The sequence below is a fragment of the Myxocyprinus asiaticus genome, chromosome 30 (assembly GCF_019703515.2).
Source record: "Myxocyprinus asiaticus isolate MX2 ecotype Aquarium Trade chromosome 30, UBuf_Myxa_2, whole genome shotgun sequence".
Classification (NCBI taxonomy): domain Eukaryota; kingdom Metazoa; phylum Chordata; class Actinopteri; order Cypriniformes; family Catostomidae; genus Myxocyprinus; species Myxocyprinus asiaticus.
In genome coordinates, this window is record NC_059373.1 from 37,265,810 (window position 1) to 37,290,280 (window position 24,471).

At 35.9% G+C, this 24,471-nt stretch overlaps 2 protein-coding genes across 2 annotated transcripts in view; one reads left to right on the forward strand and one right to left on the reverse strand.

Annotated features, from left to right (window-relative positions):
- The first annotated feature begins 1,283 nt into the window (after positions 1 to 1,283).
- LOC127421040 (collagen triple helix repeat-containing protein 1-like) lies at positions 1,284 to 9,488 on the forward strand. The gene is made up of 3 exons (XM_051663751.1): positions 1,284 to 1,288; positions 1,416 to 1,545; positions 7,935 to 9,488. The coding sequence occupies exons 1-3, from the start codon at positions 1,284 to 1,286 to the stop codon at positions 8,112 to 8,114; spliced, it is 315 nt and encodes a 104-aa protein (XP_051519711.1). The 3' UTR covers positions 8,115 to 9,488.
- Positions 9,489 to 13,757: 4,269 nt separating this feature from the next.
- The window catches only part of LOC127420752 (mitochondrial folate transporter/carrier-like), a 15,216-nt gene continuing 4,502 nt past the window's right edge, over positions 13,758 to 24,471 (reverse strand). Inside the window, exons 3-7 of the mRNA XM_051663279.1 lie at positions 23,969 to 24,054; positions 21,569 to 21,723; positions 19,610 to 19,723; positions 18,641 to 18,786; positions 13,758 to 15,227 (exon numbers count right to left, since the gene is read on the reverse strand). Of these exons, the coding sequence (XP_051519239.1) occupies positions 15,101 to 15,227; positions 18,641 to 18,786; positions 19,610 to 19,723; positions 21,569 to 21,723; positions 23,969 to 24,054 (628 nt within the window). The 3' untranslated portion in view covers positions 13,758 to 15,100. The remainder of the gene's footprint in view (positions 15,228 to 18,640; positions 18,787 to 19,609; positions 19,724 to 21,568; positions 21,724 to 23,968; positions 24,055 to 24,471) is intronic.

Sequence of the window (24,471 nt, forward strand, 5' to 3'; positions counted from 1 at the left end):
GCACCTACATTGTGTATGGGTGTTTGCGCAAATCAGATAAAAACTAATTCTGTTTGACAGTGCTCAGGGTAATAGACAGAAGTTGCACTGTTATTGGTACCGGTCTACTTGTACATTCTCAACATAAGATATCTAAGATAACTTATTCATAAAAATTATAATGAGTAAAGACTAACGGTCAAGTTTTAATAATAAATTATATGATGTATGGGCATATAATATATATTTTCTGTGCATTATAAACTATTTTTTCACTGTTGAAGGATATAGTCTTGATTTAAGGGCAATGATTACTGAAATGTGCAAATGTTTGCTATTTCCTGAGATAACATTGAGAAGAATAAGATGAATGACCATTGTGTGTGTTTTCAGATGTGGCGTGGTCCGTGGAGCCAGGGTAAAGGGGATGTTGACAGGGAAATGCCTGTGCTGTGCTCTGGGTCCGTATACAGTCTCTGTGGTGTCTGCAGGTCAACAGAGTTAAAATAGCACATGGGCCCTCACAGGATGAATAGGCTGCTTGTTCAGGAACAACTATTCAAAACATTTCTTAGATTATATAACAATAGGATGTTAATAAAAATTGAAAGACGCAGACTGAAAGTAAAAAAAAAAAAAAAAAAAATTATAAAGTAATTTAGAAAGTAATAGATCCACAAGTGATGTCTTAAAGTAGCCTACATAGTTTGTAACAGCAGTGCACCTTAAAAAAAATGCTGTGTTGATAACATTTGTCCGGTATAATTCTGAGAGGAAAAATAAACTTCAAGTACTTATAAGTTACGTACATATCCAAAATTCACCAAAGACCACCTTAAAATAGCTAATCTGCAATTATTTTTTATATATTCTGTTGAGTGGCCCATACCATAGAATAAGGATAAATAAATGGGCGGGATTTAGCGGCCCGGATGTTGCCTCTAATTGGTCAGATCCGAAGTGTTTAAATAATATTGATCTCATTTTACTTTTTAATTGCGTGTTTTCAATTAAATAGCTATTAAAATTTCTCAGCATCATTGCTGAGGTGTGAGTTATTGTTCAGACTTATACTTATACTTGCAGCACATAGACGGCGTTGTCACATGGTATGTGTTACTTTTCTAAGCGCTTGTCAGGATGGACCAATCACAGTAATTAGTTGTTCCTGGATAATTTTTTTTTTTTTAAAAAGACTCAGTGTATAGCGACGGATATGCGGATTAACATGGGAATATCAGGTACCAATATTTTCAATCAATATATTTAAATTAATGTATAAATGTCTGCATTAAGATGAGAAAATGTCGTAAGATTTAAATGCGGCTCAGTCAACTTTCTGAGCTGTCTTGCGCCCCCTGGAGGAAGACTACTTATTTATCATTGAAAACCATTGTTGGCCAGTAGAAAAGGATAGGCCAGTGACATTTATTGAGATCTGGAGCGAACATTCACTGTGAACCGATCCAGCTGTACAGCAATGATGGGATAACTTTACCTTTCTGTTTCACGCAAAAAGCTAAAGAGAGGAACTTCCGACAAAGAGACGGAGAGTTTACTGACAAGGTAAGATATAAAAAGAAGCATGTTTTTAAAAGATATGTGCAAAAGTAAACTCAAAGTGGCACATTTCTATAACCTAACCTAACCTAACACACACACACACACATATATATATATATATATATATATATTTAGGTTTTCAGTTTAAATGAAGAAATGGGTATCAATTGCATAATGACTTAATTAGGCTTATTTATTTATATAAATATACAAGTGTCATTTTCCTTTCTACTTTTCTACGATTTAAACAACTGTACACTTCAAATAATACATGAGTTTTAACATAAGAATTAATGTAAGTGCTTTTATAAAATTATCAGCTTCACATTTCTGCCTTTTAAACCCTCCAAAATTTGGCCTCATTCACTTCCTTTGTAAGTGCCTCACTGTTACCTTGATTTTTTTTGCGACTTGAAAGGAAAAGAGGGCAAGGGCGTAGCTAGGAAACTGCTTTTGGGTGGGCCTCAAAAAAAAAAACAAAAAAAAACATTTAAATGGATGGGCCAAGTTTTTGCCCAAATTTTATTTTACCAAATTTCTTTAACAGCAGAAAAGAGGCACATTCAAACAGTTCTTTCACACTTTCAGAAATCAGAATTTATGCATTTTTTAAAACTATTTTATAAATATATATTTGAAGTCAAAGAATAATCTCTAATATTCTGGGTCAGCCTGGGTCTAATTTGGGTGGGCACAGGCCCACCCCAGCCCACCCTTGGCTACGCCACTGAATGAGGGACGAGTCAAAATTATATTTTGTGGTAATCAAAATTATGCCACAAATGCTGCAGATTGATCTTAACTTGTATTGAACCTGGAATATTCCTTTAATTAATCAAAGAAGAAGGATCAGAGTGAAGTCATTTGAGGTAATTAGTTGCATTTTGTTTTAAGAAAGAAAACGTTTGTTCACTTTCAAGAGCAAGCAAAACTACACTTTGTCCATATATGGTGTTAAACAGTTTGTGGTGTTGTCTGAATTGCGAAAGCACAATCTTTTGAGCTTCTTTCGAGTGATTCAGTTGAACTGATTCACAAAGCTTTAGTAAATCGCTCGACTCTTAAACAGTTAGGTGGCATGATGAAGCATTAAAACACAAAAACAGATACGATCTATGTAACTCAATTAAAAACATAGTCATAAACACCAATATTTTACTAAATAATTATTTTATGATGCAGTGGGATTTCTGGGAAAACCAGAAATTAGTGAATGAGTGAATCAACATTTTGGAGCGGTTTATTGAAACAAACCATACAAACAAAAAGATTCACTTACATGATTCGGACATCTCAAGTGACTCTAAGGAGAAGTGATCATATTAAACATTATAGGGACACATCACCCACAGCCCTCACAATATTTGTGGCAATATGAAAATAATAATAACTAATTATAAAATTTTGATAACACTATTAGCATGCATCTCTCTATTTGTCTACCTTTTCATTGGCAGTGTAGTTTCATTTAATTCATTTCAACTGATTTATTCAGCTGCTCACTGGGTTTGGGATTTTGTTTATTATAACCACTGTGGCTTAGTGTGATCAAGATGGCCATTCTGCTTTGTTGCCTTTGGCTGGCTTCTTTTCATGTGAGGAAGTGAGTAATACCCACTAAACATAGAAAATACTTTCTACATTTCTCTCAGTGGTTGCAAATAAACCACAGCACCAATTCCTTTTTGGGTTTTATGTCACACTGACATTTGCACATATGGGTATGATTTTATCAAACCCGTAAGAGATCTGATTGGTCTGTGAACCCAACACAAGGCAACGGAGAACTGTTATAACTGGAAAACCCCATGATAGTGGATCACTCTATAATTAAACTTACAGGATGCAAACCAAAGAATTCTGACAAAGACTTATTTAAATATTTTGCTGTGCAATAAAAATGTGTGTGTGTGTGTGTGTGTGTGTGTGTGTGTGTGTGTATATATATATATATATATATATATATATATATATATATATATATATATATATATATATATACTGTATATATGTATGACCCTTATGACCTATATGACTCTTTCCAAAGGCTGTGAGCACCATACAAAGAGTGTCTGTAGCCTTAGAGGGCTGTGTACTACCACCAAAAATAGTACAAAGTAAATGGCGCAGCCGTAAATACCTAAAAAAAAAAAAAAAATTGAGACCTAGAAATCCCAAATTGCTGTGTTATATTTTCATATGATCTCAAAGCTCCATTTCCATAAAGGTCACCAAGTGTAGCAACACTCCTCTCCATCCATTCTTTCCAGCAAAAGGTGGACTTGTTAATACATAAATCTGGGTTCAGCCATATGCTTGAGGAAACATTTAGGTAAGTATCAAAATTGAACATATGGGAAACCTTTGTCCATACTGAACGTGTGAAATAATGGGATGCACTTTTACTTCTATAGGCAATTTATATAGAAAGATTTGCAGTGGTGAGACTGGAGCAAAGACTGTTTGTTCAATGTTGTACCAGGGAGGGGCACTCTCAGAAGAAGATACCAATGGGCCAGGTGTCTAAGATTAAAAGCATAGTAACTAAAAAAAACCTCCTATGTCAACTGGTCTATGTAACCTACTGAAATGCCACCGAGGTTGTTAACCATTCCAAATAAAAGACTTAGATATTCTATCAAATTGTTTAAAATAAGAAAAAGGAACTTTTAGAGGGAGAGACTGTAGTAGATAATTGAATTTGGGGATACAATACATTTTTATAACATTGACCTTCCCTGCCATAGACAGATGTTGTGAAGCCCACCTATCCGCCTCACATGAGAACTTTTTCATTCATTGGTCAAAATTAACAAACTAAATCTCAAATTTGCTGGAAAGAAAATGCCTGAATACCTAATGCTTTGCTTGGGCCATTGAAAGACACCATGTTGGAAAGCTGTGGTAGGGCAATATGCTGTCAGAGCATGAGCTTCCGATTTAGACCAATTCAACCTATATCCTGAAAATTTGGAGAAAGAATGAATGATTCTGTGGAGGCTAGGCATAGATCTACTAGGGTCGGAGACAAATAATAATATATCATCTGCATTGAGTAGAAGTTTATGCACCACACCTCCTGCTACAATACCAGGAAAATCATCCTTTTTTCTTATTGCAGCTGCTAATGTTTCCAGGGCAAGACAGAACAATAAAAGGGAGAGAGGACAGCCTTGGAGGTTTCCCCTACCAAGAGAAAAATAATCTGAAATTAATCCATTAGTTTGCATGGCCGCTAATGGTTGTTTATAAAGTAACTTAATCCACCCAATAAAAGTGTTCCAAAACCCATACATTTCCAAAATCTTAAAAAAATAATACCATTCCACCATATCAAATGCTTTCTCGGCATCAATTAAGATGGCAGTGATCGTGGTCTGATCATAGAGACTGATCAGAACTTGTGTCATGGTTTGGGATAGTTCACCTTTCTTTAATGAATCTGTATAAATTTCTAAAATAAGTGGAGACAGTTCTGTGACATAAGATCTAAAGAATTTTGCGGCAAAATCATCTGGCCCCGGTACCTAACCTGTTGGCAAGGCTTTAATTACCTTAACAGGCTTCTCCAAAGTAATTTTTGATCATTCGTCAATTTAGGAAGTTCTAATGGCTCTACGAAGTTGCTAATATCCTTATCGGTAGACAAAGATGTGGAACTATAAAGATCGAAATATAATTCTTTATAGGCCTTATTAATATCTGTGGGAAAAGTAAATATATTGCCTCCAGATGACTTCACTGAAGGAGTGGTCTTGCCCTGAATAACCAAAACTCTACCTTCTGTGACAAAATAGTATTGTACCTATACTTTAGCTGAGTGAACTCTAGGGCTGTCAAATTAAAATTCTAAATTCGAATTTTCGTCGAATTTTAGAAAGAAATGCACATTCAAATGCTAAAACCGTGCATTTGAATTTTGGATGTGTGCCAAGAACTGACGATTACATTCTTGCGCTAAAATAGGCTAGACACAGCGCAACAAATACAGTTTAACAGAAAGCAGATGTCGCAATGTGCTTTTAAAGTTTAAAATGTTACGCTCAAGAAAATATACCACCTTCCTTCTTTTTATAGGGTGCCCCAGCCCATTAACTTTCCACGTGGAGAGAAACATTTGATCTATATTAAAGTGCGACATACTGACATGCAAATAAAAATTGTGTACCCAAGGCTAAATTATATCGACCACCATCCAACATTAATGTAACCATAAAATCTTTAATAACCCACAGAACAGAAAAAAGATTAACTTCAACCAACTGGTGTCCATCCCCCAGAAATCTGACAGTCCATACACGCTCACGAGATGTTCCGCGACACTATTGCTACAAGATTACTTCAGTCCAGTGTTTTTTTCCCCCTCTGTTTTTATTTATTATTATTTTTTACGTAAACCATAGCATTGAACTGCACATAAAAGTTTTAAATGAAATAGGCCCCAGTAAACAACAACATCGAACCCACAATATGAACAAATAAACTCAACAATAAGTCAATAAAGGGAGAGAGAGAGAAAAAAAGTAGAGTGAGAGAGAGAGAGACAGTGGGCAACAAACCGAATAACAAACCCTCTCAGACTGCATCAGCAAAATGTTCAATGTGTAGACTATATTGTTCATTCAGTGCGAGCAAAGATACCCTCTCACAAGGCCATAGTTTGTCATGGCATGTGAAAGTCTTACGTCCATCCTTGGCATCAATTCTCAGCTTAGCCGGGTAAAGCCAAGCAAATCTCACCTCCTGTTCGTGAAGTAACTTCTTACACTCTTTGAATCCATCCCGTTTCACTTGAGTAGCTCTGGCAACTTGCCTTTATTTGTTGCTGCACATAAAACACAGTCTCTGTCTGCCAACAGCAAGAAACTTGCCAGGATGGTTCAAGGCCTGTCACCCGCTTTGGTAAGCAGGATGAGAGCTCTGTGCACACGCTCTATTTAAAGATGACGGCCCACTGTGTTGAGCAAAATTGTAATGAGCCCATCCAAGAACTTGACCAGATGTTGACCTTCCTTTCACTCAGGGATTCCAACGAAAAGAACATTGTTACCTCTGCTTTGATTTTCCATATCCTGTCATTTTTCCCACACCTGATCTGAATCAGTTTTGGTTACTGGTGGGTTAGTCTGCAGCTCTTTCTCGGCCGCTTCCAGAAACTCTATTCGCTTTTCAACCTCATCTATTCTTGTGATCAGGGTGGAAAGTTTCACCTCCACAGACGTATTTCCACGAGGCCCTCCATGTCGGTTGAGATTTTCATTAGTGCTGCATAAATGTTCGCAATATCTTGACCTACAATATGAGGCATGCTGTCACTCCCAACTGGACACCAGCCATCTTGATCCTATGAAGTGCCAGATGTGTGCGACCGTAAATGCTTTATAATGTCCCCACAGGCTGACAGTTTCTAATACTTCGACATCCTGAACTCCCAGCACAGTTCAACAATCAAAACTAAATCAGTTCTCACAGAGTGATGTTGCTTAAAAGGATAATTGTAGCAAAGTAGAGCGGAGCTTGCCCCTAAGCTGCTTCCACTCTAATAACATCACGTGACTCCATGCTTTTGATGGCTTAGAACTTTTGCCAGCCTTTCACTTGCATTGAATTGTCCTACAGGGCTGAGATATTCTTCTAAAAATCTTAATTTGTGTTCTGCAGAAGAGAGAAAGTCATACATATCTGGGATGCCAATAGGGTGAGTAAATGATGAGAGAATTTTCATTTTTGGGTGAAATTCCTGGGAGAGACTGACTTAAAGGGGAGAAGGGAGAGTGTGTGTTGAAGAGGTTTGAAGATCCCTGGAAGCCCAACTTCAAACAGTGTGTTTGGAAATCTCTGAACTATGGGATCGACCTGGGCAAAATAGCTGTAAGTATTATGTACAAAGTGCTATTCAACTTATGTTATTTATATTAGTGTGTGATTTTTTATATTAGTGTAATGGTCTTAGAGAACTAATATCATTTATTCATCATCAAGTCTTTTGAAACCCATATGAATTTTTTTTCTTCCTTGGAACGCAAAGGAAGATGTTTTGCAGAATGTCCAGCCTGCTCTTTTCCACAGAATGAAAATGAACGATGATTCACAATCTCAAGTTCCAAAGATCACAAAAAGCACCATTAAATTATTCAGAATGTCGTCCATGTAACTTGTGTGCCATACGATAGCTTCAGAAGACCTGATAACAGTCAAATTGGTTGGTAATGTCATGAAGACAATGTCAGTGCAAAAAACATTTATGTTCCTAAAATCTGCCTAATTTTCTTTAAGCACAATGTCATTTATTTATATCTTTTGATTTTGGGGTGAAATATGGCCCAGTTTCATTCATTCATTCACTGGTCAGTGGTTATACATTGGAACATGTGTTGATTTGTGTGTCACAGGAGTGCACATTCACTAAGCAGCGTTCAGACAGTGCTTTGCATATGATGTTCAGTGGTTCTCTCAGGTTGAAGTGTAAGACGGCCTGCTGTCAGCGCTGGTACTTCACCTTTAATGGAGCCAAATGCACTGGACCGTTACCTGTAGAGTCTATCATTTACCTGAACTCAACTCCAGCATAAACATATACAGGACCTCCACAGGTAACGTTTATAAAGCATCTATAACTCACGTTACAGAGCATTTAATAAGATCAAGAAGACAAAAATAATGACAATTCCAATTAAGTCAATATAGGTGAACAAATTCAGCCAGTGAGCCCTTTAACTATGTTGTTTTTCAAGTTCTCCAAGTGCCGAAGTGGATTTTGGCCAATGAGAAGACACCAGAAAATGAAACAAGCTTGTTTTCTGTTGGAAAATTAGAAAGGTACACAAGCCTGTAATTTTGTGATTTGAGCAGAGTGAATAGGAGAAATTTTGTTGAGGTTTTTTTGTTGTTCAGACATTTTGAACATATTTTCTGGAGGGACGAATAAAATCACGTAATGTATATTTTTAATTCAAGAGTGTAATATTATTAAAGATCGCACAACGTTTGCTTTATTGTAGACAAAGTGGAATTCAGATGCTTGATTTTTACATATAACAACCAGAAATATTGCTCATTTGAAAAGATTATATGCTGCTTACATTATATGCTGTGTGTACTAGAAGAAATAAAGGCCAATATTATTTTAATACGAATAATGCAATCAGTATTTTGAATCATTTGAATGTTTTTTATGAATAAACATGATATTATACAAACATAAAATAAAATGATATAAACATGTACGGTTATAAAAACATGGAGCTGTAAGAGTTTTTGCCGAACTGGAGGTGTCAGTATAAACACCTTGGTAATGGCATACTAATATACTACTCTTATTTCTGCCATAGACTGCCATAGCAGAAGTAGTAAGAGTAGTATGTGAAGTGTGCAATTGTGAAACACAGGTCACCATTGTCATATTGTAAGTCTGGCCAATTGTGAAAAAGCGGTGTTGTCATCAGAGCTTGTGCAGCTTCTCTGGAACGACTGCAGAGGCTGCGCCAGCCGGCTGCTCTGGAATTGCTCTCGGGGTACTTTGATGGCATACATCACGGTGACGCGGCAGTGGTGGTGCCGTTTCAAGTCAGACAGAATTTTTAACTGACATGCACTGCTTCAAGTTCTCCGCCGATCGGTCTGCACAGCGATGCATGAAGATGAACACACCTAAAGGCAAACATGAGGGCAAACAAGGGGCAAACAAGATAACATCACAACCAATGACGAACTAGGACTGATAACAAGAAAACACAGAACTAATAAACTAGATAAGACTAATGAATGAAAACCAATCAAAAGACAAGACTAGGGTCACATGACAACAAATAAATCACATGACAAAACTCATGACATGAAACAAGAACAAGGAAGTAAACTAAACTTGCAAAATAAAAGACATGAAATCAAAACATGGACAAAAACTATGGTGTAATTTTTATATCACCAGAACTTGAATTTGAAAAAGCCTCCGAATTCATGATCTTGAAAAAAGACTGAGTGTAATTTGATGTTATCGTGTGTCAAATTACACTCAGTCTTTTTCCAAGATCATGAATTCAGAGGCTTTTTCAAATTCAGGTTCTGGTAATATAAAAATTAAGCCATAAAAAACACACTTAAAAAGTTACACATTACAGACGTCTGCAGTAATGATTACTTTACAGACATTTGTCCAGAAAACGTCATGGTTACTTGTGTAACCTCCGTTACCTGATGGAGGGAACGAGACGTTGTGTCGATGTAGTGACACTAGGGGTCACTCTTGGGAGCCCGAGACACCTCTGGTCTTTGGTAAAAGGCCAATGAAAATTGGCGAGTGGTATTTGCATGCCACTCCCCCGGACGTACGGGTATAAAAGGAGCTGGTGTGCAACCACTCATTCAGGTTTTATGCTGAGGAGCCGATATAAGTTCCGGCCATTTCAGTGGGTAGTTCAGCGTTGTGGCAGGAGGGACACAACGTCTCGTTCCCTTCATCAGGGAATGGAGGTTACACAAGTAACCATGACGTTCCCTATCTGTCACTCACTCGATGTTGTGTCGATGTAGTGACACTAGGGGTCCCTATACGAAATGCCACAACTGGCTGAACTGTGTTACGTGAACTGGCGGTGTGTGGTGGGCAGACTGCTGTGTGCCTTTCACATGATCACGTTGCTGCCAAAGAACAGTTTACAGTAAAAATGAAATTTTTCGTATCCGTAATCTTCTGTTCTATACATAAAATGTACACATTATATTTTTATTATCAAATGAAAACAGAGATAATTCATGCAATCACAGATATCTTTGTCCTATGGATTCCCTTGAGGTTTCTTTTGTGTGGTTTAAAGCAGCTTCATAAGCATCTATCCTGCAATTACAGAGAGACCAAATTAATTTGAGAGCCCTGTGTGGTTTCTCACAGCACTCCCTCTACACTTAACTTACTACAAAGGGCTTCATCATTTCTCATGATATAACATGATTTTATCTTGTGTGCAGGGATTCTGTACAAACTTTTTTTCTTTTAATTTATCTACTAAACTGAAGGAATAGTTAAGAAAAAAAAGAAAAAAAAAGTCTGTGCTCATTTACTCAGACTCACACAAACCTGTGTGACTTTCATCACTTCTGTGAAAAAAGAGATATTATGCAGAATGTTCACACTGCTCTTTTCCATACAATGAAAATGTTCTGTGTTTCTGACTTACAAGTTCCAAAAAGGGTAAAAGCAGCATACAAATACTCTATGTCACTCATGTGCTATATTCCAAGCCTAATAAATTTGATCAGTTGTAAGAATCACAAGAACCCATGATTAACATGGAGGGATTAACATGATCAATTTAGCTAGTGCAGACCCTCAACAAAAGAGTAAGATGATATTGCCATGGTTTTTGGACACTACCATGATGGAATGCCAATTCTTTAAAGTATCTTGGAGTATCATAGTAATCAAACAGTACCATAGTTTTATCGTCTGATAGTATTACTGTACCATGACACCACCACAGTCCTTTTTAAGGGGAGATCAACAAGTAATCATGGATATCCTGGATAATATTTATTTAGAGGCCCTTCTTTTTGTGCATGGACGATTTAATTACCTATTGCAGCGAATCTCACAAAAACAGTGAAGACATACCTGTGTCATACTGGATAACCCCAAAATGTACTGTAATTCAGGAAAATGGTATAATTGTTGCTGCAATGCAAATAATGATGTATTGTTTAAATTACCAAATGCATTTGTAAAGTACTATTGTAATTATAGATCATGTTAGTATTTGTTGTACTAAATTTAATTGATGCTGATTAAAAAAAAAAAAAATCATGTGCAGACAAGATGTTTTTCATTAGTGTATTACAGTAATGAGAATAAAATAGTTGTATATTGCGGTTATTTCGCAAAGAAAATGTTTAATCGTCAAGAAAATCTCATTTTAAAAATAGGCTTCTTTATAAAATGTTTTGTACAAAAAAAAAAAAAAATCCTTTTTATTTTGGAGTGAAATATGACCCAGACATTTCTTCCTAAGATTCACCCATTAATAAAGACATATACACATTTTCCCCTATGTTATACTGAGTTTTCTTACTATTTTAACTATACCCAGTTGTCACATTTTTATACTCCACTTAAATGTTTTGAAAAAATAAACACTTGTATACATACTAAAATGGCTTGTGTTAATGAAATGGGACCAAATGCTTGTTAAATGGCTTCATAATGCTGATGAACTGTCTGAAAATACTACATCATAAAAGAGGGCGTAGATGGGAAAATCCTGGAAAATGAAATGTGTGGCATGACTAAGGTTTGGAATGTCTGCTGTGGTATAAAGTAGTTCTGCAGCTTCTGTGCTGAGTGTTCAATATTATGACAAATCAGATTACTGTTACTACAGTTTAGGATACAGTAGCCCTAAAAAGTGATTGGACATTTAAGCAAAATTTAGAAAATGTATAAATGCCACTGCATTACATAAGAAACCATCAAAGCAAGTGGCATTTATTTTAATTAAGGCCGGGTCTTGATTTAATGGGATAGTTCACCCAAAAATTCTCTCATCATTTACTCATCCTCATGCCATCCCTGATGTGTATGACTTTCTTACTTCTGCAGAACACAAATGAAGATTTTTTAAAGAATATTTCAGCTCTGCAGGTCCATACAATGCAAGCGAATGGGTGCCAAAATTTTGACACTCCAAAAAGCACATAAAAGCAGCAAATAAGTAATCCATATGACTCCAGTGGTTTCATCAATGTGTTCAGAAGTGATATGATAGGTCTGGCTGAGAAACAGATCAATATTTAAGTCCTTTTTTGCTAGAAATTCTTCTCCCGGCCCAGTAGGGGGCGGTACGCATGAAGGACGTAAATCACCAAAAACACAAGTAGAATGTGACAAGTTAAAGTGGAGATTAACTGAGCAGGGAGGAGAATTTATAGTAAAAGAATCACTTCTGAAGACATGGATTAAACAACTGGAGCCGTAGGGATTACTTTTATGTTGATATATGTGATTTTTGGAGCTTCAAAATGTTGGCACCCATTCACTTTCATTGTACAGAGCTGAAATATTCTTCTAAAAATCTTTGTGTTCTGCAGAAGAAAGAAAGTCATACACATCTGGGATGGCATGAGGGTGAGTAAATGATGAGAGAATTTTAATTTTTGTGTGAACTATCCCTTTAAGTGTTCGATCCAGGGTTTTTTTTTTTTTTTTTTTTTAACTGCTAATCACAATTTTAATAAGTTTATTCATTATACATCCTAAAATAATGAAAATGTCTGGGTTTGTTATACCCATGCAGGTCAGTTAACGAGTGTCGACTGTTCAGATCACAATGTCTGATATGGGCTACATTTCAAATGTTGTGTGAACAACCTCACCAATAAATAAATAAAATTCAGATTTTAGCAGAAAATCAGATTTGGGCCCTTGTCATATTTGGACCTTCAGAGTTCTTGTCACCATTCACTTGTGTTGTATGGACCTACAGAGCTGAAATATTCTTCTAAAACTCTTCATTTGTGTTCTGCAGAAGAAAGTCATACACGTCTGAGAATGCATAAGGGGGAGTTACTGATGAGAGAATTTTCATTTTTGGGTGAAAATCAAGTCCCAGCCTACATTTAATCTCACTGAAAATCCTGTTTCACTCAGTTTCAGAGACACATGACATTACAGAAGTAAAATGGGTTTGCGAATGCCGTGTCATGTTAAATTTAAGTGGGACTTAAAAGGAATATTCCAAGTTCAATAAAAGTGAAGCATAATCAACAGCATTTGTGGCATAATGTTGATTACCACAGTAAATAATGTTGAATCCCTTATTAACCTTTTCTGTGTAAAGTTCAATCAAATTTCAACGTCATTGCCATGATGACATAACACTGTAAACCCTGTAATCTGGTAAACACCCTCGGTTTATCACACTAAAATCATGTCAGCACATAAAATGTTTACATCTTGTGGCTATACTCTTACAAATGTTTACATTTATGGACTGACCCCATTCACTTTCATTTCAAGTGCCATACTAAAATCACAATTTTTATGTATTTATTTATTTTTGTGGTAATCAACATTATGCCACAGACACAGTCATTTGAGCTTAACTTATATTGAACCTGAAAATTTTAAGTGTGACTTAAGTGTCCATACCTTATTTTAAATAACGATCTACAGTGTCCCAATATAGTTTGTAGAGTTCATAAATCAAAGTATTTTTAGGCTCATGTGTCTTTTACATTTATATTGTTTTATTAGATGTGTAAAAATGGCTTATACATACATCAGCTATCTTTTTTGTGCGTGATAGACAATAGCAAATTTTTATTTACATTTCCAATGGCCTCTCAGTTGCTACGTAACGTAGTTCTTCTTCTTCATTTATCTTCTGTCTTCCAGTTAAAATCTTCTTCTCAATCCACAGACATCTGTTTAAAATATGCTTGTGTCCTCCAGTAAGGTATAAGTTTCTGTCAGGTCTGTATGCTATTATCCTGTAGCGTTTTGTCATTTCCTGAGCATGCCCAGTGAGTCTCGTCTTGGGCACCTAAAAGCCAGCGGAGATTTGCTTAGTGACCGAAGGTAAATGGGTTCATTCTCTCGCATAGCTGAACAAATGAAGCAGCTGTTTTGTGACAACATAAAAAAGACAAACATCTCCTTTGGTGAGTATCGAGTTGGGTTGCACTATCACAGGATGGCTTGAATCCAGTTTTCCATGACCCGTTTTATGACCTCTTGTCACTGACAGCTTGAAATCATGGTGTTTGTAATGTTACACTCATCTATACTCTAATATTTATCAATCTAAGAGATGATATGGACACTTCGTGCATCTCTCTGGTTAATTAAATGAACACCTTAAAGGGATAGTTCACCCAGAAATGAAAATTCTGAAATTATGTCATTTCAAGCCCATATGAATTTCTTTCTTCCATGGAACATAAAAGGAGAAGTTTAGTAGAATGTTCTTGCTGCTCTTGTCCAAACAATGAAAGTCAGTGGTGTACTGTAAAGCTACATTTTCAAGGCAAGATTTTCAGTGAACAATGAAAATTTTAATTTGTATCTCACATATAGCTATCAAATATCTTCAGAAGATTTGGAAAATAGTGCACAAGTCAAGTTGCATTTTTATGGTGCTTTTTTTCTGTCCCTTTTAGAGCTCTCAATACACTCATTGTACTGAAGAGAGCAGCTCCGATATTCTGCTAAACATCTCCTTTTGTGTTCCACAGAAGACAGAAATTCAAATGGGTTTGAAACGACATGAGAGTGAGTAAATTAAGACAGAAATCTCATTTTTGGGTGAACTAGTCAATATGTCCCAATAAACGTAAGTATCAACAATACAATAAATCTGAAACATCATTGTCATTTACTGGATATGCACCTCAATTTTCTACTTTTCATTCAGTGCAAACACTCAATCCTAGTTTTGTCTGCACATCGAATTTAGAGTTAAACAGGAAATGTTTAATTTCCCTGCTCTTCTCCAACACACATACACAGTCCTGCCATATTTTGTGTTGGTCCATTGTTCCGTTGGTGTGTCCTCATCCACATGAAGGTTTAATGATACTCGCCCAACAGTAAGCGTGACACGTTTTCAAACACCAAGAAGGTGATGCAGCATGCTGGAATGACTCGCAACAAGTTGGGGACCATCCCTTTGTAAAAGCCCTCAATCCCCTCGTTGCTATTTGGGAAGAAATAAAAAAAATATATAAAAAAAAACCCCTGAATTGATTTAAAGTGAAATCAGATTCATAATATATCCCCTGACAAATCTGGATGACTCATCTTTTAACAAATGTTTGCATAAGTTTTGGGGTAACTGCATACCAAGCTATGAGCTATTCATAATTTAAAGTAGTTAAACAACAGTTAAGCTACCAATACTATTTTGTAAAAAACAGTTAACTACATTTAAGCAAAATCTTTTTACATATATAACTATCAAATTATATAATATGTTTGGTTTTTTTTCTCAATCACATCAGTATTTATTGGGCAAAAACCCCCAATGAGAATCTAAATTAGGGTGACAGCATTAAACTTAAATATATACATCATACAACCCCAATTCCAACAACACTGGGACAGTATGGAACATTCTTATAAAAATTAAAAGGAGTGATTTCTATTCACACTGTGCTATATTGAAAACAATACAACAACTGTTTTTTTGTTTTTTTTTAATATACACTCATTTCAAAATCAAAATTGGAAAAGACAGCATCTGGATGGCAGCATATGTTGCTCCAAAATTTTTACATATCTTTCTGCATTAATGGTGCCCTCATGTGCGTCAGTGCATGTCACGGGTAACTTTCACAACTGTGAGAGTGAATATACAGGTGCATCTCAATAAATTAGAATGTCGTGGAAAAGTTCATTTATTTCAGTAATTCAACTCAAATTTTGAAACTCGTGTATTAAATAAATTTGGTTCTTTTAATTGTGATGATTTTGGCTCACATTTAACAAAAACCCACCAATTCACTATCTCAAAAAATTAGAATACATCATAAGACCAATAAAAAATTTTTTTTAGTGAATTGTTGGCCTTCTGGAAAGTATGTTCATTTACTGTATATGTACTCAATACTTGGTAGGGGCTCCTTTTGCTTTAATTACTGCCTCAATTCGGCGTGGCATGGAGGTGATCAGTTTGTGGCACTGCTGAGGTGGTATGGAAGCCCAGGTTTCTTTGACAGTGGCCTTCAGCTCATCTGCATTTTTTGGTCTCTTGTTTCTCATTTTCCTCTTGACAATACCCCATAGATTCTCTATGGGGTTCAGGTCTGGTGAGTTTGCTGGCCAGTCAAGCACACCAACACCATGGTCATTTAACCAACTTTTGGTGCTTTTGGCAGTGTGGGCAGATGCCAAATCCTGCTGGAAAATGAAATCAGCATCTTTAAAAAGCTGGTCAGCAGAAGGAAGCATGAAGTGCTCCAAAATTTCTTGGTAAACGGGTGCAGTGACTTTGGTTTTCAAAAAACACAATGGACCAACACCAGCAGATGACATTGCACCCCAAATCATCACAGACTGTGGAAACTTAACACTGGACTTCAAGCAACTTGGGCTATGAGCTTCTCCACCCTTCCTCCAGACTCTAGGACCTTGGTTTCCAAATGAAATACAAAACTTGCTCTCATCTGAAAAGAGGACTTTGAAACACTGGGCAACAGTCCAGTTCTTCTTCTCCTTAGCCCAGGCAAGACGCCTCTGACGTTGTCTGTGGTTCAGGAGTGGCTTAACAAGAGGAATACGACAACTGTAGCCAAATTCCTTGACATGTCTGTGTGTGGTGGCTCTTGATGCCTTGACCCCAGCCTCAGTCCATTCCTTGTGAAGTTCACCCAAATTCTTGAATCGATTTTGCTTGACAATCATAATGCTGCGGTTCTCTTGGTTGGTTGTGCATCTTTTTCTTCCACACTTTTTCCTTCCACTCAACTTTCTGTTAACATGCTTGGATACAGCACTCTGTGAACAGCCAGCTTCTTTGGCAATGAATGTTTGTGGCTTACCCTCCTTGTGAAGGGTGTCAATGATTGTCTTTTGGACAACTGTTAGATCAGCAGTCTTCCCCATGATTGTGTAGCCTAGTGAACCAAACTGAGAGACCATTTTGAAGGCTCAGGAAACCTTTGCAGGTGTTTTGAGTTGATTAGCTGATTGGCATGTCACCACATTCTAATTTTTTGAGATAGTGAATTGGTGGGTTTTTGTTAAATGTGAGCCAAAATCATCACAATTAGAACCAAAGACTTAAACTACTTCAGTCTGTGTGCACTGAATTTATTTAATACACAAGTTTCACAATTTGAGTTGAATTACTGAAATAAATGAACTTTTCCACGACATTCTAATTTATTGAGATGCACCTGTATATACACTCCGTACCATGACAAACACTGGATTTTGGACCTGACGCTAATAACAGCTTGGATGGTCCTTTTCCTCTTTGACCCGGAGAACACAACGGCTGTTTTTTCCAAAGACTATTTGAAATGGGAACTCATCAAACCACAAAACAAAATTCCACTGTTCTTCTTTCCATCTCAGATGAGACCGAGCCCAGAGAAGTCAGCAGCTCTTCTGCACTGTGTTGATGTATGGCTTCTCCTTTGCATAGTAAAGTCTTAACTTGCATCTGTGGATGCAGCGGCGAATGGTGTTGACTGAAAAAGGTTTACTGAAGTACTCCCAAGACGATGTCATGATATCCATTATAGATGCATGATGGTTTTTAAGACAGTGACGTCTGAGGGATCAGAGATCACGTGCATTCAGAAGTGGTTTTCCAGCAGGACAACGCCAAACCACATACTGCCCGGATTACAAGTGCATGTCTGTGTAGAGAGTACGGGTGCTAGATTGACCTGCCTGCAGTCCTGACCGGTCTCCAACTGAGAATGTGTGGCACATTATGAAGTGCAATATACAACAACGAAGGCCTGGTACAATTGTACAGCTGAAGACCTACATAATGGATGAATGGAGGAAAATTCTGCTTGCTAAACTTGTCAAACTTGTGTCTTTAGTGCCCAAATGCTTAATAAGTGTTATTAGAAGAAATGGTGATGTTACACAGTGGAAAACACTCGACTGTCCCAACATTTTTGGAGCATGTTGCAATCATCTGATTTGAAATTAGTGTATATTATAGAAAATAAACAATTAAATTCACAAGGTAAAACATCAAATAATGTGTTGTTTTAGTGCTTTCAATATAGCACAGGGTGAATAAACTGTAATTTACAAATCACTACTTTTTATTTTTATTAGCATTTTCCATCCTGTTCCAACTTTCTTGGAATTGGGGTTGTACATTAAATACAACAACACCCTAATTTATAGAATTAAGTGAGTCAAAAGCACAGTGATGTACAGACACATTTAACTAAATATTTCACTTTGACTTCCCAACGAGCACAATACAATGCAACCACAAACAGCGCTGTAGCGTTTTGTCTAGCTACATCACAAAAATAGACTGTTGATAGAAAAGCAACACTATTTTGGAATAAAAAAGCCGTACAGTGAAATTATAGTTGCATTGTTTGCCGAGTTCATGTCATGCTGTTAAATGCATACCTCCACGTTCTACGGACGACATCCACGATTCCGCTGTAGTTATTGTGCTGGTCCTGCAGGCGAGCACGCACAACCTGGTATGGGTAAGTTACTGCCACTGCAAATATTTTGGAGATGGCTGCCATGGTGATGTACTCCAGTGGAGACTGAAGCAGAGAGACAGGAAGGAGACAGTGACTCACCTCCACCAAACAAAAAAATTACACAATACATTTCTTATAAAAAAAGTTACAAATTGAACATCAGAACTTTTCCTTTAAAGGAAAATTCCAGGTTCAATATAAGTCAATAGACAGCTTTTGTGGCATGATGTAAATTACCACACAAAAATAATTTCAATTCGTCACTACTTTTCTTTAAAAAAAGCAGAAATGGAGGTTACAGTGAGGCACTTACAATGGAAGTGAATGGGGGACAATCTTTGAAGGGTTTAAACAGAAATGTGAATCTTATAATTTTATAAAAGCACTTACATTAATTCTTCTGTTAAAACTTGTGTGTTAAGCTAGAAAGTTGCTTAAATCATAGTTTTTATGGTCATTTTATGGTTTTTACTGTATTACGTTGTAAATGCAACAAAGTTGTATAACTTAACACAGAAAAGCTAAGTCAGTGATTTTATCTCACTACAGTAAAGTCATGATAACAAACATATTGTTTCTGTCTTGTGGCTATACTTTTGAAACAGTGAGTATTTTAACGTTTACAGATTGGCCCCCATTCACTTCCATTGTAAGTGTCTCAATGTAACACATATTTTTATTTTTTTTTTAAAGAGAAGGAGGGACGAGTCTAAATTAATGTTTATGGTAATCAATATTATGCCACAAATGCTGTTGAATTAGCTTAACTTGTATTGAGCCAAAACTATTCCTTAAATCTGAGTTTTGGGTTATGAAAGTCTTATATCTTCCTCCTTCCTATTAAATGTTTCTAGTTGAAAACATAAGGCTGGTTTCATTTCCTCACCAGCAGTGATTCAGATGGCATCTTCTTATATTTATTTTGCTCCCTCTTCAGGCACTCATAGGTCATGAACTGTAATGCAGCATGGGAAGTCCCCACCAGCCCTGGCACAAAGCCCTGCAGTGGTAGAACAACAAAATGAGGCACCAAAACACACAGACACACACACTCACAAAGCCACAATAACATGGCTTCCTCACTGACTAAATCAGAGGAACTTAACTGTTCAACTAATCTAGAACAGAATTAAACTAGACTGAATTCTACTAGTATATGTAATTATTTTAGGTCAATTTGGCGTGCCTCACAATTAATTTAGCCAATATGTAGGCCTGACCTATACCACGGATTACGGTAGGTGCTGTGTCAACGCTTCAAGTATTGTACAATAACACTCTCTTTTGGCTCTCCAGAGAAACTACAATCTTAGAGAGCAAAAGATTGGATCACCCCACCAACTAAAGTCAACATGAAAGGCAGTTAGCGGTCCCTATTACTTCTGTAATGTGACATATTTCCAAGTGGCACGAGATATTCAAAGAGAAAAAAAGACAGCTATATGTGAGTTTGCAGTCAAATGTTGCGGACTACTGCCTTCCTGAAACACTGCCAACAACTTTTTTGTTGTTGCCATTTTTAAACCTTTATGAGGGCATTTAAAAAAAACACTGAATGTTGTATTTTGATGTAAAATATTTAATAAATAAATTACTAATAAATTCAGTAACCTAGTAACCTATAACCACCTATAAATTAAAATCAGTATTAACTCATATTTTGTTATAATATGTATTAGGCTTAAAATAAAATATTAGGAAATACATCAAAAGTTAAAAAAAAAAAAGAGAGAATATAAGAAACAGTATTCGTTATGGGGGCATTTTTGTTACTTTCAATGGAATTTTTGTTCCAGGCCCCCATTAATTTTTGACCCTGGCCAATACTGATATCTAAGGTGGTGGGAAAAGGCAGATAACCGATTAATTGGCTGATAGTTTTTAAAATCGATTTACTGAATGTTAAAAAATTGTCTTAGTCTTTCCTTACTGTGACGGGCACAGACATAGAGTCCAAAATGAATTAAATCCCTGATGCAGTTTATTGTGCAACTGAAATGAGGATTAAGGTGCATAATGTGGGACTTTTAACTATAAACAAGACCAAAATATACCAGGGACTCTTATTTTAAAATATATGTGCTCCCAGCTCAGAAAAACACATAAGGGAAACAAAGTCTATTGGCAAACTATCGTCGTTGCCGATAACACTATTGTTTTGCCGATAAATCCGATATCAGTGCCGATTAATCGTTTTATCAGCACCGATATCGGTTATCGGCAAAACAATAGTTTTATCAACAACAACAATAGTTTGCAGATAGATTTTGTTTCCCATATGCGTTTGCATGAGCTGGGAGCACATATCAATATATTAGATTAAAATATATTTGCAATTAATCTACAAAACTGATTAATCGGTCAAACTCTAATCCCAATGTAATGCTTCTTTTTCAATTCTAAAGTTTTTTGCTATTAACCTTTATGTTAACCTTAACGTTAATGCTATTAAATTACTAGCCAGATTAGAAAGGCAGTTTTACAAACAATAGGAGTCTAAAACAATGTTAAAATAGCTATTTGTTGTATAACATAAACCAATAGTATGTGGCCTAAATAACATCAGACAAAAAGGAAAGTTGTTTTAGAAGCGGAGCAAATGATTATATTTTCATCAGAGATTACAAGATTAAAAAAGACAATAAAAAAAAAAAATTCTTTAGAATAACATGCAATGAATTGTGCACAATCTGACTTGGAACCTGTATTAAGAAAGTACATGGGGTCAATTTTGATTTCATGTTGACTTTAGGATTACCACACAAACAATTATAATTATTCCTGTAACAGAATCTCTGTTTATGAAACAGAAGAATAGGGGTTAATTTAAAATCTGTAGATGTACCCTGTATAGTCCTGGGATACCCTCGTGACGGTATATTTTCACGAGGGCGTCCATCATTCCCTTGTACTGCTTCCGTGAAGGATCTGCATTGTACTGCAGCACCAGCCGGGTCTTTGTCACCCAGACCGGGTTGGTGAGGCAAAGCGTCAGAATGCCTAGAAATGCAGGGGAACATGGTACAGCCAGTCCAACACAAGGGCACCTTCACACCAACACTTTGCCAAAGCCACTCACCGTTAGTGCTATACCAGCTACGCTTCAGTGCTTAAGCGTTTTTACAAATAAAAGAAGCCAGTAAGAATAAGTATTATCAGTAAGCATCTAGAAATGCAGGCCATGATTGATACATGATTAGTATACAATGAAGTCGGTAACACGGTTTGTTAAAGGTGAAGTGTTTTATTTTTTCAATGTTAAAATATTTTCTTCTATCCCAGTTTAATGTGCAGAGACAACTATAAGTGAGCGATTCGTAAGATGACACTCCTTAACCATACAAACAAACCCTTGGATGCTCAACATTATATGTATAATTACAATATTAAATGATAATTTAAATTACAACTAGCCATTATTATTGTTTTTTGTTTTAAACAGTTTATCTAATAACATATAATCAAGTTAAGGAGAAAGACTTCTTAATGGCTAATGCAGATGGCTTATTTTTTAGTCATTTGCAATTGTATGGTGGAATTTAATAATAACCATCACAGCTCAAGAATGTAATATAACATCAAAATCGAAGGGCAGCTGAATTATATACAGTACATGTAAGGTTAATTAAGTAGAGTTGTTATTTATAACTATTTCAGATTTGCAGACTTGCATGCATTCACGTTTTGACACAGTTTGGAAAAACTCTCTCTGGTATCTTCATGCACATTTTTTTTACTATACTATGCTAAACCCAACTCTTGAAGCCTATAATTTTATTTACTTTCCTTTAAAAGTAACTGAATGTGTTAAGATACAACTCGAAATTAAATGTTTTTAACCACGCATGGCCTACATGAGTTAAATCAAGTGTACAAATGATGGATGTTGAGCTCCACATGTTGAAAATCATGTGAAATCCGTCCTGACTGTTCACACTGAAAGCACATAAATTATTATTTTTTTTTAAATCACAAACGGATCCACATATTTTCAACTTATGGAAGTGTTCCAGATCGGATTTGAAAATGTCAGATTTAATGTGCTTGTGGCTGTTCACACTGTCATCCAGTTAACAGATCTGGGTCACGTGAGTGAAAAAATCTGATTTTTATGCCACATTCAGCTGCGTTGTGAACTTTTGTAGCCATAGACAGACCAGTCCGTAAGGGCAAGCATCACTAACATTTTCTTCATGTGTTATTTTTGTAATTATGTAGTTATTTTGCCATTTTGTTTGGTGTAATAATGCTGCAAAAATTACACACTTCACCTTTAACAAAGGGCTCTAAAAACATTTCAGCCCAAAAGCATTTAATATCAGGCAGTGTTAACATTGTACAGATAATACTGATTCAATTGGTCAACTATGACTGCTTACCCTTAATGTTTGTTCTGTGCAATAGAAAAATCAGTTGGTTTCACTTCCTATACCACAGTCTTGATTCTTCCCTATTTACAACATTGTCAGTTTTGAAAGAGCCTGTTTTTAAACCTAGGTCATTCCTACTGTGCAGAACATTTAATGCAATTTATTGGATACAATATTACACTTACAATTTTAAAATATGGATCTCACATTAGTAAGTTTTCTTTTATCACAATATGTCAAGTGAGCATAGTGGTCAACTGAAATGTTTCAAACAAAACATGTTTTCATTGGAACTTTGTTTTAAATGGGTAATCAATTAACAACTTTTTCTACAAGTCCTCAATATCACTTTCTACTTCAAAATCTTTGAAAAAACAAAAGACAATCCCTTAATGACATCATCCTTTAGGAAGTGACATCATTTTTAGTGGTAAAACAACATCACGAACATCAGTATTCACAGCAGGTTTTATGAATTATGTGATGTTTTATGATATTAGTTGGATTGTCTCACTTTCAAACATTCCAAAATCCTAAATAATATTATTAATTTATTTTTATACATGTTATTTATTCCTTGCCATTGTGTAAATCAACAGGTTATAATTAATAACATTTATGAGTTAGACCAGAGCATATTTCTGAAAGTCTGGTACACCCTTTAATAGAAATACTTAACTTAAAATCATAAGCATATTCATATTTTAAGTCATTAAGTTCAAAAGGTACGACATAACAGGAATGACCCAGCTAGCACTGAAGAAAAAACTCTTCTTCAATGCTTCTGACTCTGCAGTTGAACCAGTCTCATGAGTGAACTATAGCTGTAGCTGTGTTTAGTTTAAGCTCACAGGTGGCTCTTTTCTCATACTGACCTGCCTCTGCTGCAGACACCAGGTGTTCACCTGCACTCAGCTCTGTTTGCCGCCCCTCCTGTTTGTATGCTTTAATAGCATTATAACTGTAGGAAGACCAGACAGAGCAACATTACATTCCTGGAAGTAATATAGCACATGGATGTGTATTGTAAAGTGCTTTATAGTGCTGTAAAATGACCTCCCTTCATTTGTTATTGAATCACCACGGGGTTTTTATGGAGGGTAGGTTTATATTAACGCAAAAAAATGATAATAATAATAATTTTTTTTTAAATTACGCAATTAATTATGCCTCCTGGGTCAGTAAGTAAATTTGGTGAAAATAGCGGTGAGGTTCAGCAATTCATTTGGACTAAGCTCATAGTAAAATATTACTACGAGTTTAGGAAAAAAAAATAAAATAAATAAATAAATAAATAAAAAATAAATAAATAAATAAATTAAATAAATAAATAAATATAAAAAATTTAAAAAAAAAAAAAATCGCAGAACCTCACCGC

Coding starts and splice junctions, on each gene's coding strand:
- LOC127421040 (XM_051663751.1), top strand. Junction 1,546..7,934: donor ACGGAGAGTTTACTGACAAG/GTAAGATATAAA, acceptor TGTGTGTCACAG/GAGTGCACATTCACTAAGCA.